The sequence below is a fragment of the Phyllobates terribilis genome, unplaced genomic scaffold, assembly GCF_046119375.1.
Source record: "Phyllobates terribilis strain yellow unplaced genomic scaffold, ASM4611937v1 Scaffold_13__5_contigs__length_258822181, whole genome shotgun sequence".
Taxonomy (NCBI): Eukaryota; Metazoa; Chordata; class Amphibia; order Anura; family Dendrobatidae; genus Phyllobates; species Phyllobates terribilis.
In genome coordinates, this window is record NW_027362773.1 from 110,006,882 (window position 1) to 110,022,848 (window position 15,967).

General features: G+C 41.4%; 1 protein-coding gene across 1 annotated transcript in view; it reads left to right on the top strand.

Annotated features, from left to right (window-relative positions):
• The window catches only part of LOC141174547 (cathepsin W-like), a 33,550-nt gene extending 18,471 nt beyond the window's left edge, over positions 1-15,079 (top strand). The window contains exons 9-11 of the mRNA XM_073659483.1: positions 11,001-11,088; positions 13,309-13,367; positions 14,497-15,079. Coding sequence (XP_073515584.1) covers positions 11,001-11,088; positions 13,309-13,367; positions 14,497-14,604 — 255 coding nt within the window. The 3' untranslated portion in view covers positions 14,605-15,079. The remainder of the gene's footprint in view (positions 1-11,000; positions 11,089-13,308; positions 13,368-14,496) is intronic.
• Positions 15,080-15,967: the final 888 nt, after the last annotated feature.

Here is a 15,967-nt window from a genome sequence, read left to right on the forward strand (position 1 = left end):
GAGAGGAGATCTGTCCCTACGATAGAACTCAGCTGAATCCCTACGATGTAACAGGGGACCTGATCCTGCGATGAGACCTGCTAAAGTCCTAAGCTAGTCTGTACGGAGACCTATAGATGTGGGGAAGGAATCCCTACAAGTACTAAGGACTGGGAGGAATATGGGACACCTCCTAACAGAAATAGTAGCAGACAGACGAACAAACAAAATATATAGAACATAGAGGTCAGTAGACCAAGCAAACTAACAGAGCAAGACACAGAGCACAGGCTAGCTAGAAAGTAGATATACAATGAAGTCCAGCAAAGCCAGAAGGGCGGAGCAGGATTAAATAGGCCAACAAGGTCATGTGACCAGCAAAGGAAAAAAAACCTAAGAGCAAGGTTCTAACAGTACCCCCCCTTCTAAGAGGATCCTCCGGATCCCCTAGGACCAGGCTTATCAGGAAATCTCCTGTGAAACGCTCTGATAAGTCTGGACGCGGAAACATCATCCGACCTCACCCAAGAGTTATCCTCGGGACCGAAACCTTTCCAGGCCACAAGATACTGCAAACTACCTCTATACCGTCTAGAGTTAAGGATGCGAGAAATTTCATATTCCCCGTCCTCCGCCACCGGAGGAACAGAGGCAGAGGCGTCACAATCCGATACAACAGCTTTTTTCAACAGAGAGACATGAAATACCGGATTAATTCTCCAGGAGGTAGGAACCTCCAACCTAACAGCAGATTGGTTAACAACCTGAAGCACCTTAAAGGGCCCTACAAACTTGGGACCCAATTTCTTTGAAGGAATCCTCAACCGCAGATTCCTAGAGGACAACCAAACCATGTCACCAACAGCGAACAAAACCTCCTGTCGTTTCCTATCAAAGTAGTCTTTAGATTTTCTGTTGGCCTCCTGAAGATTACCACGCACATCCGTCCAAACTCTCTCCAAATCACCGGAAAAATTCTCCTCCTCAGGCACGGCAGATCCCAACTTGGAGAACGACCCAAACGACGGATGTCTCCCAGAACAACAAAAAAAAGGCGAACAACCAGCAGAAGAAGATGTATGATTGTTCAGAGCAAATTCAGCAAGTGGCAGAAACTCAGACCACCCCTCTTGATTGTCTGCCACAAAACAACGCAAGAACTGCTCAACATCCTGGTTTTTCCTTTCTGTCTGGCCATTAGATTCAGGATGATATCCGGACGAGAACGACAAATGAACTCCCAACCTATCACAAAAGGCACGCCAAAAACGAGCCACGAACTGAGGACCCCTATCAGAAACAATGTCAGTAGGAACGCCATGAAGTCTGACAATTTCCTTGACAAAGGCCTTAGCGAGAATTTTAGCGCAGGGCAGTTTGACGAAAGGAACCAAGTGACACATCTTGCTAAAACGGTCCACGACCACCCAGATGACAGTAAAACCCTCAGAGGGGGGAAGGTCAGTTATAAAGTCCATAGCCAAATGTGTCCAAGGAGCACTGGGAACCTCCAAAGGACAAAGCAACCCCGCAGCAGGAGTATGTGAGGACTTAGATCTAGCACATATAGTACATTGACGCACCCACTTAATGACTTCCTTCTGCCATCCAGGCCACCAAAAACTGCGACCCACCAGTCTCTTGGTCTCAGAGATTCCGGGATGACCTGCCAACCGAGATTCGTGACACTCAACAAACAAATCTCTCCTAAAGGTCCCAGGCACAAACAACCTCCCATGAGGAGTGTTAGAAGGGGCATTCTCCTGTGCTTTAAGAATCTCATTTTCCAAAACGGAGTCCAAAGCAGCTATCACAACACCTTCTTGTAAAATGTTCTCCTCTTTCTCAGCACCGACTATGGGAGAAAAACTGCGAGACAAGGCATCCGCCTTAACATTCTTAGTACCAGGGATGTAAGTAACGGCGAAATTAAACCGCGAGAAAAACAGTGCCCACCTAGCCTGACGGGCATTCAGGCGCTTGGCAGCATCAAGATATATCAGATTTTTATGATCCGTAAGAACCTGAACGGGAAATTCCGCACCTTCCAAGAAGTGGCGCCAGTGTTCAAATGCGAGTTTAATAGCCAATAATTCCCGATTACCAATATCGTAATTCAGTTCAGTCTCCAAAAAATTTTTTGAAAAAAAGGCACAGGGATGTAATCCATCCCCGTTATCCTGAGACAATACTGCGCCAACCCCCACAGAGGAAGCATCAACCTCAACCAAAAACGGCCTAGTAACATCAGGCTGCATAAGGATGGGAGCAGAGGTGAACCTCTCCTTGAGATACACAAAAGCTTCAATGGCCTCAGAAGACCACTGAACCGCATCAGCACCTTTCCTGGTGAGATCAGTCAGAGGTTTGACAATACTAGAAAATTTTTTTATGAATTTTCTGTAGTAATTGGCGAAACCCAAAAACCTCTGTATCGATTTCAAACCAATAGGCCTAGGCCATTCCTGCACAGCCTGAACCTTAACCGGATCCATCTCAAAACCTTTGCTGGAGATAATGTAGCCCAAAAAACTAATTCTCTGTACAGCGAACTCACATTTCTCCAGCTTAGCAAAAAGCGAATTGTCCATTAATAACTGTAATACCTCACGCACGCTCCGCCAATGAGACTCCAGATCCGGCGAATAAATCAAAATGTCATCCAAATACACAACCACATTTTTACCGATCAAAGGTCTAAGGATGTCATTAATCAGATTCTGAAAAAATGCAGGAGCATTAGTAAGACCAAAAGGCATAACCAGATTCTCAAAATGACCCACAGGAGTGTTAAAAGCAGTCTTCCATTCGTCACCCTCCTTCATGCGCAACAGATTGTATGCCCCCTTAAGGTCAATTTTAGAGAACCACTTGGCCCCCATTAACTGGTTAAACAGATCAGGAATCAATGGCAGTGGGTAAGGATTGCGTACAGTAATTTTGTTAATCTCACGAAAATCCAGACAAGGACGTAAACCGCCGTCCTTTTTTTTTACAAAAAAAAATCCAACCGCCACAGGAGACTTAGAGGGCCTAATGTGACCGGCGGCCAAACTTGTCTGTATGTATTCCTCCAAAGCCTTCCTCTCAGGAATAGTAAGGTTAAATAAACGACTTTTAGGAAGAGTCGCTCCAGGGACAAATTCAATAGAACAATCATAGTCTCTATGGGGAGGCAAAACCTGCGATTCCTTCTCAGAAAAAACTCTCCAAAAATCCTGAATAGGAACAGGCAATTCTCCCCTATCCAAAGCTGCAATACGCCCGTTACAACACTTGTCATAACATTTATGGCTCCAGGATTTAATTTCACTGGTAGACCAATCCAGTACAGGATTGTGAAATTTTAACCAGGGCAATCCCAATATTACTGGAGAAGGCAAGTTATTCAACACTACCAAATCCAATTTCTCATGGTGAACACCATTAATAGTGAGAGGAAATTCACAGACCTTGAGAGTAATATTCTTCAAAGGGGAACCATCCACAGAAACCACAGCAATGGGGGATGATAAAGGTTCAGGTTTTAAATTGAGTCTTTCCACGAATCCCCCATCAATTACATTCAGAGTAGACCCGCAATCAACAAACACCCGAAATTCCATTAATTTTTTCTGAGCAATCGTGGAAGCCGCTAAAAATATACCCTTGGAATTTAAACAGGCAATACGGGCATGACTGACCTTTTTTTTTTCTTTCTTCATACGAAGCTCACAGCCTTTAATCAAATGACCAGATTTTCCGCAATAGAAACACAAGCCTTCAGAAAATCGACGGTCTTTTTCTTGAGAGCGAGGTGCCACCGATCCAATCTCCATCGGTTCACCACTGTTAGTACACACATTCTCATAACCAGAAACTGACATAGCAGAGGATTTGCTCTCATTAACCCTTGCACGCAGTCTTCTATCCACCCGTATAGCTAATTGCATAGCCTGTTGCAAATCTTCAGGTGTAGGATAAGCAATTAGCAGGTCTTTAACCCTTTCACTGAGCCCAGCAAGAAATAGACTTTTCAGAGCAGAATCGTTCCACCCCGTTTGAGTAGACCAACGACGGAAATGAGTACAATATTTTTCCACATTACCTGATCCCTGTTTTAAACGTCTCAACTCAGTCTCAGCTGATGCGACACGGTCAGGATCATCATATAATAGTCCCAAAGCAGAAAAAAAACTATCCACTGATCTGAAGCATGTATCACTAGGTTGCAAAGAAAAGGCCCACTCCTGAGGCTCTTTGCGCAAAAGTGACATTATGAACCCTACGCGCTGGGATTCATCCCCAGAGGACTTAGGTCTCAAACGAAAATACAATAAGCAAGCATTTTTAAATGAAAAAAATTCTCGGTGTTCACCAAAAAATAAATCCGGCAAACATACCTTAGGCTCCAAGAAATGTGCTCCAGGACAGTTACTCACGTGCTGACGGAGCTCGGCCACCTCCAGAGAGAGTCCCTGCAGGCGATGAGCCAAATCCTGAACCGACACCATGATGGAACAGAAAAATCTTTCCTTAGAGAATTTGCAGGCTGGACTTACTGTTATGTTCTGCTACCAGAGCTAAGGAAAGAGAGGAGATCTGTCCCTACGATAGAACTCAGCTGAATCCCTACGATGTAACAGGGGACCTGATCCTGCGATCAGACCTGCTAAAGTCCTAAGCTAGTCTGTACGGAGACCTATAGATGTGGGGAAGGAATCCCTACAAGTACTAAGGACTGGGAGGAATATGGGACACCTCCTAACAGAAATAGTAGCAGACAGACGAACAAACAAAATATATAGAACATAGAGGTCAGTAGACCAAGCAAACTAACAGAGCAAGACACAGAGCACAGGCTAGCTAGAAAGTAGATATACAATGAAGTCCAGCAAAGCCAGAAGGGCGGAGCAAGATTAAATAGGCCAACAAGGTCATGTGACCAGCAAAGGAAAAAAAACCTAAGAGCAAGGTTCTAACAGCTTCATTCCCGTGCCATGCAGGCGATCAGAAAAAAAAAAGTGAAAGTCCCAGAGTGGGACAAAGTAATAAAGTGTATAAACTGTGTGAAAGAGGAAAAAAAAAAAAAAGGTGCAAAAATATTATAAAAAAATAAAAAAAATAATACACTAAAAATAAAAAATATAATGTACCCATCAATAAATATTATTATAAAAAAAAAAAACAACAAACAATAAAAGTACACATATTTGGTATCGCCGCGTCCGGAACAACCCGACCTATAAAACGGTCCCACTAGTTAACCCCTTCAGTGAACACGGTAAAAAAAAAAAAAAAAAACGAAGCAAAAAACAATGCTTTATCACCATACCGCCAAACAAAAAGTGGAATAACACGCGATCAAAAAGACGCATATAAATAAAAATGATACCGCTGAAAACGTCATCTCGTCCCGCAAAAAACAAGCTGCCATACAGCTCCATCAGCCGAAAAATAAAAAAGTTATAGCTCTCAGAATAAAGCGATGCTAAAAAATATTTTTTTCTATAAAATAGCTTTTATTGTGTATAAGCGCCAAAACATAGAAAAATGATACAAATGTGGTACCGCTGTAAACGTACTGACCCGAAGAATAAAGCTACCTCATCAATTTTACCACACGCGGAACAGAATAAGAAAAAAAAAAAAAAACAATTCCTGAATTGTTGTTTTTTGTTTATTCTGCCTCCCAAAAATCGGAATAGAAAGCGATCAAAAAATGTCACGTGCCTGAAAATGGCACCAATAACAACGTCAAGTCATCCCGCAAAAAACGAGCCGTCACATGACTGTCTGCCAAAATCTGGAAAAATTATAGCTCTCAAAATATGGCGATGCAAAAACTAGATTTTACAAAAAATGCGTCTTTTAGTGTGTGACAGCTGTCAGTCATAAAAACCCCATATGATTCTGGCATTGCTGTAATCACACCGACCTGAAGAATAAAGTCGTCTAATCACTTATGCCGCACAAGGAACGGCGTCAAAAATAAACTCTTGGGTTAGGATTGGGCTAGGGTTAGGGCTGGGTTTGGGGCTAGGGTTGTGCTGGGGCTAGGGTTGTGCTGGGGCTAGCGTTGTGCTGGGGCTAGGGTTGTGCTGGGGCTAGGGTTGTGCTAGGGCTAGGGTTGTGCTAGGGCTAGGGTTGTGCTAGGGTTAGGGCTGGGGTTGGTTTTTTTTTCAAAAGTAAGAAAAAAAGATGACGATATGGCGACTAGTGTTGAGAGCAAGTGCTCGCTACTTGAGTTTGCATCGGGTGCTCTGGTATGCATTGAGTATCGTGGGTATTTGAGTGACATGCTCGAGTCTCTGCCCCATATGCTTCGCGGCCAAAAAACTTTACGGGGATTGCCTGCCATGCACGAGCGATCCCCGCATGTTTTTTTTTGGGTGTCTAATAACCGTGAAACATGTGGAGCAGGGACTCGAGCATGTCACTCGAGCACACGCTGTACATGGTGCATACCTGAGTACCCGATGCAAACTCAAGTAGCGAGCACTTGCGCTCAAGAATAATGACAACTTATTCAATATGAGGACCTAATGTAAACAAATTCTGTGCCGTACCTCTGGGTTCAAAATGTTCACTATACACCTTAATAAAATCCTTGAGGGGTATAGTTTCCAAAATGGGGACACTTGTGGGGGAGCTCCACTGTTTAGGCACATCACGGGCTCTCCAAACGCGACATGGTGTCCGCTAACAAATTGAATGGAAAATCGGCTCAAATTGTTAGCGGACGCCATGTTGCGTTTGGAGAGCCCCTGTGTGCCCAAACATTGGAGCTCCCCCACAAGTGACCCCATTTTGGAAACTAGACCCCCCAAGGCACCTATCTAGATGCATAGTGAGCACTTGGAACCCCCAGGTGCTTCACAAATTGATTCGTAAAAATGAAAAAGTGAAAAAAAAAAAACACTTTTTCATTTTTATGAATCAATTTGTGAAGCACCTGGGGTTCCAAGTGCTCACTATGAATCTAGATAGGTGCCTTGGGGGGTCTAGTTTCCAAAATGGGGTCACTTGTGGGGGAGCTCCAATGTTTGGGCACACAGGGACTCTCCAAATGCAACATGATATCCGCTAACAAATTGAGCCGACAATTTGTTAGCGGATATCATGTTGCATTTGGAGAGTCCCTGTGTGCCCAAACATTGGAGCTCCCCCACAAGTGACCCCATTTTGGAAACTAGACCCCCCAAGGCACCTATCTAGATGCATAGTGAGCACTTGGAACCCCAGGTGTTTCACAAATTGATTCATAAAAATGAAAAAGTGGTTTTCTTTTCACTTTTTCATTTTTACGAATCAATTTGTGAAGCACCTGGGGGTTCCAAGTGCTCACTATGCATCTATAAAGGTGCCTTGGGGGGTCTAGTTTCCAAAATGGGGTCACTTGTGGGGGAGCTCCAAAGTTTGGGCACACAGGGGCTCTCCAAACACAACATGGCGTCCGCTAATTATTCAAGCAAATTTTACAATCAAAAAGTCAAATGGCGCTCCTTCCCTTCCGAGCCCTGCCGTGCGCCCAAACAGTGTTTTTTCCCCAAATATTGGGTATCTGTGTGCCCAGGGGAAATTGCACAACAAATTTTGGGGTCCATTTTTTCTTGTTACCCCTGTGAAAATAAAAAAAATTGGGTCTAAAGTAACATTATTGTGAAAAAAGTTAAATGTTCATTTTTTTCTTCCACATTCAAAAAATTCCTGTGAAGCACCTGAAGGGTTAATAAAGTTCTTGAATGTGGTTTTGAGCACCTTGAGGGGTGCAGTTTTTAGAATGGTGTCACTTTTGGGTATTTTCTGTCAAAAAGACCTCTCCAAGTGACTTCAAATGTGATGTGGTCCCTAAAAAAATGGTTTTGTAAATTTTGTTGGAAAAATGAGAAATCGCTGGTCAACTTTTAACCCTTATAGCTCCCTAACAAAAAAAAATTTGGTTCCAGAATTGTGCCGATGTAAAGTAGACATGTGGGAAATGTTATTTATTAACTCTTTTGTGTGACATATCGCTCTGTTTTCAGGGCTTAAAAATTAAAATTTTGAAAATTGCAAAATTTTCAAAATTTTCGCCAAATTTCCGTTTTTTTCACAAATAAACGCAAGTGATATCGAAGAAATTTTTCCACAATCATGAAGTACAATATGTCACGAAAAAACAATCTCAGAATCAGGGGGATCCGTTGAAGCGTTCCAGAGTAATTACCTCATAAAGTGACAGTGGTCAGAATTGTAAAAATTGGCCCGGTCATTAACGTGCAAACCACCCGCGGGGCTTAAGGGGTTAAACACTGCTTCGCTGATTAGTCGCGCCCGGTCGGCCGCATACATATTCTAGAATATCCGATGCGTTAGAATCGGGCCACCATCTAGTACTATAATAATCTCCCCATTGTGACCCCCCTATGTCAATAATGGCATCCATTCTTTAACAATTTCCCGCATTGGGGCCCCATTACACTAATAATGTCCCCACAGTGAACCTCTTCAAAAAGCTATTTAAAAGTTGGGTCCTTTTGCCTGACTTTAGGGACATTTCTGTTAATAAGCTATATTTATTAAAATTACTAGTTTGTAGATGTTCATTAATTTTTTAGATACTCTTTAACTTCCTCCTTCCTAATCAATCCTATCTTTAAAAGTAAGGCAACCCTTATCATAGTTACTCCATAAATAACTTATAATCTGCACTGTAAGAATTATACTTCTATTTTTTTTGTATTTTACTAGTTTATCTAGCATGAAAAAGGCTCAACTGTTATGTATTTCAGGTGTATATGTGTGTATAGCTATCACAGGAACGTGACTTTATTATACCCTAACATATTCTGTACGTCCTAAGCACAACCACTAAGGAACTACTGCAAACTGGACCCCTAAGCAAACTTCTCATAGCCTGAGCAAACAAATGCTGGTACTGCCATGCTGAAGTTACCACTATTTTATAGACTTACCCCAGGCATTTTTTGTTGCAACAGATCACACGTTTTTTGTGAGCCTCACAAGATTTTTTTTTATTCCTTTTAATTATGTAAATTATTATTATTTATTATCAATTATTATAGCGCCATTTATTCCATGGAGCTTTACATGTGAAAAAGGGGTATACATAATAAAAACAATTACAAAAATCTTTAACAAAGCGTGACGACTGGTAAAGGAGGAGCGAGGACCCTGCCCGCGAGGGCTCACAATCTACAAGGGATGAATGAGGATACAGTAGGTGAGGGAAGAGCTGGTCGTGCAGCAGTATGGTGGAGCAATGGTTACTGCAGGTTGTAGGCTTGTCGGAAGAGGTGGGTCTTCAGGTTCCTTTTGAAGGTCTCCATGGTAGGCGAGAGTCTGATATTTGGGGTAGAGAGCTCCAGAGTAGGGGGGATGCACGGGAGAAATCTTGTATGCGATTGTGGGAAGAGGAGATAAGAGGGGAGTAGAGAAGGAGACATTGTATGGTAAAATGAATAGCATCATTCAAAACTACACCTTGTCCTGGAGAAAAAAAAAGTACCACAATGTTGACAGATAAATAAAAATGTTATGGCTCTCGGATGAAGGGGAGAATAAAACGGAAAAGCAAAAACAGAAAGTAGCCTGGTCAGGAAGGGGTTAACAAAGAAAAATTTAAGCTGTTTTTCAATGGTATGATTCAAGAGAATGAGGAGAGGAAGTGGAGATAAGTTAAAGAAGCATGTTTTTACTGATAAGATGTGTTGCAAAGTTCCTTATATTCACTCTAGCTGCTGATTTAGGCTAAAAGTTTAGTGACCATTTAAAATATCCAATTGAACCTCAAGCTCCCATGTAAGTATTGGTTTACTCACAGGTACAATGGGAATACAGAGGAGATTATTATTATTATAGCGCCATTTATTCTATGGCGCTTTACATGTGAAAAAAGGGGGTACACATGATAAAAACAATTACAATAATCTTGAACAAAACAAGTAACCGACTGGTACGGAGGAGCGAGGACCCTGCCCGCGAGGGCTCACAGTCTACAAGGGATGGGTGTGGATACAGTAGGTGAGGGTAGTGGTGGTCGTGCAGCGGTATGGTGGAGTGGTGGTTACTGCATGTTGTAGGCTTGTAGGAAGAGGTGGGTCTTCAGGTTCCTTTTGAAGGTTTCCACGGTAGGCGAGAGTCTGATATGTTGGGGTAGAGAGTTCCAAAGTAGGAGGAAGCATGGGAGAAATCTTGCATGTGATTGTGGGAAGAGGAGATAAGAGGGGAGTAGAGAAGAAGATCTTGTGAGGATCGGAGGTTGCGTGCAGGTAAGTATCGAGAGGTCACAGATGTATGGAGGAGACAGGTTGTGGATGGCTTTGTATGCCATGGGTAAGGTCTTCAACTGGAGTCTCTGAGTAATGGGGAGCCAGTGAAGGGAGTGACAGAGGGGAGAGGCCGAGGAATAGCGGGGGGACAGGTGGATTAGTCGACCAGCAGAGTTTAGGATAGACTGGAGGATGGATTGGACCACGTTCTTCAAACATCGAAGACTGAATTTTGAATAGCATAGCTGCAATATAGACTGCAACTATACATTTGAGATTCTTGGTACATATTTTGATCAATTTGCATAAACCCACAAGCCAATCTCTTGAGATTAGATCATACAATAATAGTCTGACTTCTGCTGGGCCTAGGCCTACAGGTTTAAAGGACAGGTAGGAGTCCAGCATCGTAGAGATGTAAGAGTGCTTTGTCACTACTCACCAAATGTACACAGAAAGAAATGAAAAATTGACAAGCATTTCCGAGCAAAATGCAAATGGGTGTACACAATTTGATCAAAATGTGCTCTACATACCTCAAATTTTTAAATACAATTTATTTAACAGCAATGCAATTCAAAATTCACATATTCAACGTTTCCACAAACCTCAGTATCATAGCAATCTGAAGCTGTACATTTATTTACGGTTATTTTGCTGGGAAGTGCTTGTCAATGTTGTTGTTTTTTCCCTACAGAAGTGAATATCATTGAACTCTACAGTAGATATGACTAATCTAATCATAAATTATTCTTTAAATTAATACAGGATTACATAGGAGGAGTGATTGAACAGAAATCATGTGAGCCAAACTCTGTAAATCATGCAGTTTTACTAGTGGGGTATCATTTAAAAGGTAATAATAAAACCTATTTCATGTCTAGTTGCGGTAGTTCCGAATATGAGGTGTCCATAACATGCTTTAAACAAGTTACCTGATCACTGATTTCTTTTCTGTTAGGGATTATTTTGCACAAAGCATTGTTTTAGAAAAAATGCCATGTTTTTGTAGCAGTATCTTGCGCTAAAGAGGAAATATATTGTTAGCAATTCTAAAGTTCATGGCTATGAGACTTTTTATTCTTAGCCTAAATTGTAAAACTATAGTAAATGATAGATGGCTGGAGTGCAAATGTAGTAATTCCATAAAAAAAAAAAAAAGAAGAAATAATTATTAAAACTCAATTAATATACAGTTGTGGTAACAAGAGAAAAATTCCTTAGCCAGCGGTGTAACTAGAGTCCAATGGGCCCTGGCGCAAAATTTGGACCTTGGAACCCACCTGCATTTTGGTCAGATGTATGAGGCCTTGTAGCATTCTAGATCCTAAAAAGACATATGTGCTCACCCCCCATATGATGATGTCCCCATCCAGGGCCCCTTCCAGTAATAATGTCTCCCATACTGGTATAATGTTCCCCCCCATCCTAAGCCCCTTCCAGTAAGGAATGTTCCCCATCCTGGACCCCTTCCTGGTACAATGTTCTGCCATCCTGGTCCCTTCCTTGTACAATGTCCCCGATGCTGCTGCTCTTCCCCAACACATTTTAAAAATAAATAAACAATTTTTCTTACCTTTCTCCACTTTCACGACACAGAGGCTGGCAGTGGACTTCCCGTGCCAGTCAAGGGAGGCACATGACGTTAAAGCCATGCGCTGTCAGTGAAGGGCACACTGGCATCAGCAGCTGGCCTCTGATTGACTGGCAGTGTATATTGCAGTGCTGGCAGCCAGTGGGTCTCTTCGCCGCAACACATTTCAGCTGAATGTGCGTTTTCGGACACACCTATAGCTAGCTTGCTTGAGGAGTCTTTTGGAGCAGGTCACTGGAAGTTGTGATTGTTTATACTATATACTGCAATTTTATAGTATAGTATTGCAGGCACACAAGTGGTCAAAATTGTTGGTACCCCTCGTTTAATGAAAGAAAAACCCACAATGGTCACAGAAATAACTTGAATCTGACAAAAGTAATAATAAATTAAAAATCTATGAAAATGAACAAATGAAAGTCAGACATTGCTTTTCTGCTTCTACAGAATTTAAAAAAAAATTAAACTCATGAAATAGGTCTGGACAGAAATGATGGTACCCCTGAAAATAATGTGACAAAAGGGACATGTTAAATCAAGTTGTGTCCACTAATTAGCATCACAGGTGTCTACAATCTTGTAATCAGTCAGCGGGCCTGTATATAGGGCTACAGATACTCACTGTGCTGTTTGGTGACATGGTGTGTACCACACTCAACATGGACCAGAGGAAGCAAAGGAAAGAGTTGTCTCAGGAGATTAGAAAGAAAATTATAGACAAGCATGTTAAAGGTAAAGGATATAAGACCATCTCCAAGCAGCTTGATGTTCCTGTGACTACAGTGGCACATATTGTTCATTTTCATAGATTTTTAATTTATTATTACTTTTGTCAGATTTGAGTCATTTATGTGACCATTGTTGGTTTTTCTTTCATTAAACGAGGGGTACCAACAATTTTGACCATGTGTGTATATAGCGGTAATAACAATGTCCTAAGAAACCCAGCCTGTTAAGTACTGAAATGGTTTCATGCCATGTGAATGTGCCAGTGAAATAACGCTTTCAGCATTTGACCACGGCATTAACAGCAGCAATGAGAGCTGCCTCCTCTTGCTGCTGTATGAAGCAGGTGCAGACTGAACAAAACAACTGGTACTTGTATGGAGCGACCTCAGCTACTGAGCAGACGCCATACACCCCCAGCGCCCATATAACATATTTATATTTTATGGTCGCGAAGAGGCTAAGGACCTTTTATGGATGATAGGAGAAGACTTTAATAACTGTGGCCCTTTACTTCCGCCTTACCGACATGTTTTTATCAGAAAGTTCACAACTATTGTTCATCGGCTTGATCTAATTTTTTTTATATATGCATAATGTTTAGAATTTTCTGGCATTCAGTTTTAAGAATTGACATTAGCGATATTAGCATGGTTCGATAATTTGCTGCTTTTAGCCAAGGAGGCTCACCTACAATAAGCCAGATAAGACATTTAAAGTGACATGCAAACTGAATAGTATTTTTTATTTTACTAGATAAGAAACAACCTCATTGGATCTTAAAAAACAGCTGGGGGGAAGATTGGGGAGAAAATGTAAGTATTAGCCCATGGCCCCACTATCAGTATTTGGTCAGTATCTTTTCTCAGGAGTGGAAGCCAAAACCAGATGAGGAACAATCAGAGAAAAGGTATAATAGAAAAAGTCACCAATTCTACATTTATCACCCACTCCTGGTTTTGACTCCCACTCCTGAGAAAAAATACTGACTGAATACTGACCAAATACTGATAGTGGGGTCGTGGCCTTAGTTGTACTATTTGGTTTTTGGGCCTCACTTTGACAGTATTCTTTATGCAGTAGAAATAAACTGGTTACATAATTCCGCAGTACCCTGATGCGAATACCAAACATTTAGAGGTTTTTTTTTTTACTATTTTAGTGACTTAAACAATTCTGAACTGATTTTATATTTTAATAAGTCAGATTTTTATAGGGCTGGCAATTCCAAATATGTTTTTTTTATTTCTAACTGATAGGGTTGAGTCAATTTTTATTATCATCTTTTTTTATATTCCAATTTACTTTTGCAGTCCCCATAGGGAATGCTTGCTCACTTGTTCCTTATACTGGAATACTTCAGCATACAAAACAAACCAGAAGAGTACTAAGATGGTGATGACGTGTGTCTTCATCAGGCTTCTGAATGCCATGGTAATCCATCGGCAACCGGCGATTGCGTGGTAGGGTACTGATGGGCGCCCAAATGGATTTAATGGCACAACTTAAATGCAGCTGTCAGTGATAGACAGCAACTTTTAAAGGGCAAAGCAGCAGTGATCAGATCATCTTTCACGAATTGTTTGACAGCAGAAGGTTGAGAAACCTCCATCAGTTTTCTTTTTTCATTCGAAAAAAAACTGAAGATACTCTGACCAAACCTTGATGGTAAAAACAGCACTGACCAAACTCTGATAACACTCTGTTCAAAAACATTTCTAAAATTCGGACCGTTTTTTTGCGTTCAAGAAAAATCCCTGATGACTGAATGAACCCTAACATTTATCCATCTACTCCCGCATGTTGTGCTACTTTTACTGTAAACTATGATGGATTCTGTGATGGTGGATCTGCATGGCGTCTCCAACACGGATGTTAATAGAACCTTCAATGTTTATACATTAACTCTAATATGAATACTAACAATTGTTCTTTCTTTTACAGGGATTTTTTAAACTCCATTTTGGTTCGAACATGTGTGGTGTTACAACTTGGCCTCTAAGTGCTGTTGTTACCTACCCAGGATCCACATCTTACACATGTCCTCCCTAACAACATGTGCTTCAACTTCAATTCCTGTGCTACGCTAAAGGGGTTATTGGCAACCAACAATGACCAATCCAGGAGGGAGAATATGATAAAATAATAAAAGCATTACTTACCTGTTAAATGGCTTGTGCTCCACTGCTGGGTCTTAGTTTAGTGTGCAGCTAATGTGACTGCTGCAGCCAATCATCGCATCACAGGGGTGTGACCGCTGAGGCCAGTGATTGACTGCAGCACAGTAATCAACCAAGAATGGCGAGCAGCAGAGGAGTGGCAGTACTGGAGCAGCAAGTGATTTACCAGGTAAGAAATTATTATTTTATGGCATCCCCCAGCCTGGTTTTGTTATTCCAAGCCAGCCCCTTTTTTTGACAACCAGGAAAATATTGTTGTATCAAACTTAGTAATTAAATTAAATGTTAAATATACCAAGATGCGCTGCACTGCATTATATTAAACCTGCTTACGCTTGATTTATCTGCAAAATCAATGTGGAAAAATATTAGAGCATTTCTAGCAAATAAAAAAAAAAAAAAAAAAAGCCTTTTTTTCTGCATGTTTCCGGAAACTTGAATGACTGCCAATATAGCCACTGTCATAGCTCGCATACTTTCTGATTCAATATGTGGGTGAGAAATTAGTAACTAACACTGCACATCACCTGAAAACACCATCCCCACTGTCAAACATGGTGGGGATGCTTTTTTTTCAGTAGGGACAGGGAATGTGGTCAGAGTTGATGGACAGATGGATGGAGTTAGAAGCCAATCCTTGAGGAAAACCTGTTAGAAGCTGCAAAAGACTTGAGACTGAGGCATAGGTTTACCTTCTAGCAGGACAACAACCCTAAACATACTGCCAGAGCTACAATGGATGGTTTACATCAAAGCGTATTCATGTGTGTGAATGGCCCAGTCACAGTCCAGAACTAAATCCCATTGAGAATTTGTGGCAAGACTTGAAAATTGCTGTTTACAGACGTCTCCATCCAATCTCACTGAGTGAGAGTGAGTGTGCAAAGAAGAATGGGCCAAAATGTCAGCCTCTAGATGTGCAAAGCTGGTAGAGACAGACCCCAAAAGACTGCTGCTAAAATTAGTCCGACAAAAGTATCAGACTACAGGGGGCTGAATACAATTGCACGTCACAAATTTCAGATTTATATTTTAAATATTTAGAAAACCCTGTATCATTTCCTTTACACTTCACGAATACTTGCTACCTTGTGTTGGCATCACATGAAATCACAATTACAGCATGGGTTTAACATGACAAAATGTGGAAAAGTTCACGGGGTATGAATAATTTTTCAAGAGACTGTATATCAAGCTGCTGCAGCAATTTGGGATTGAGCGGCTTTCTGGTGTGT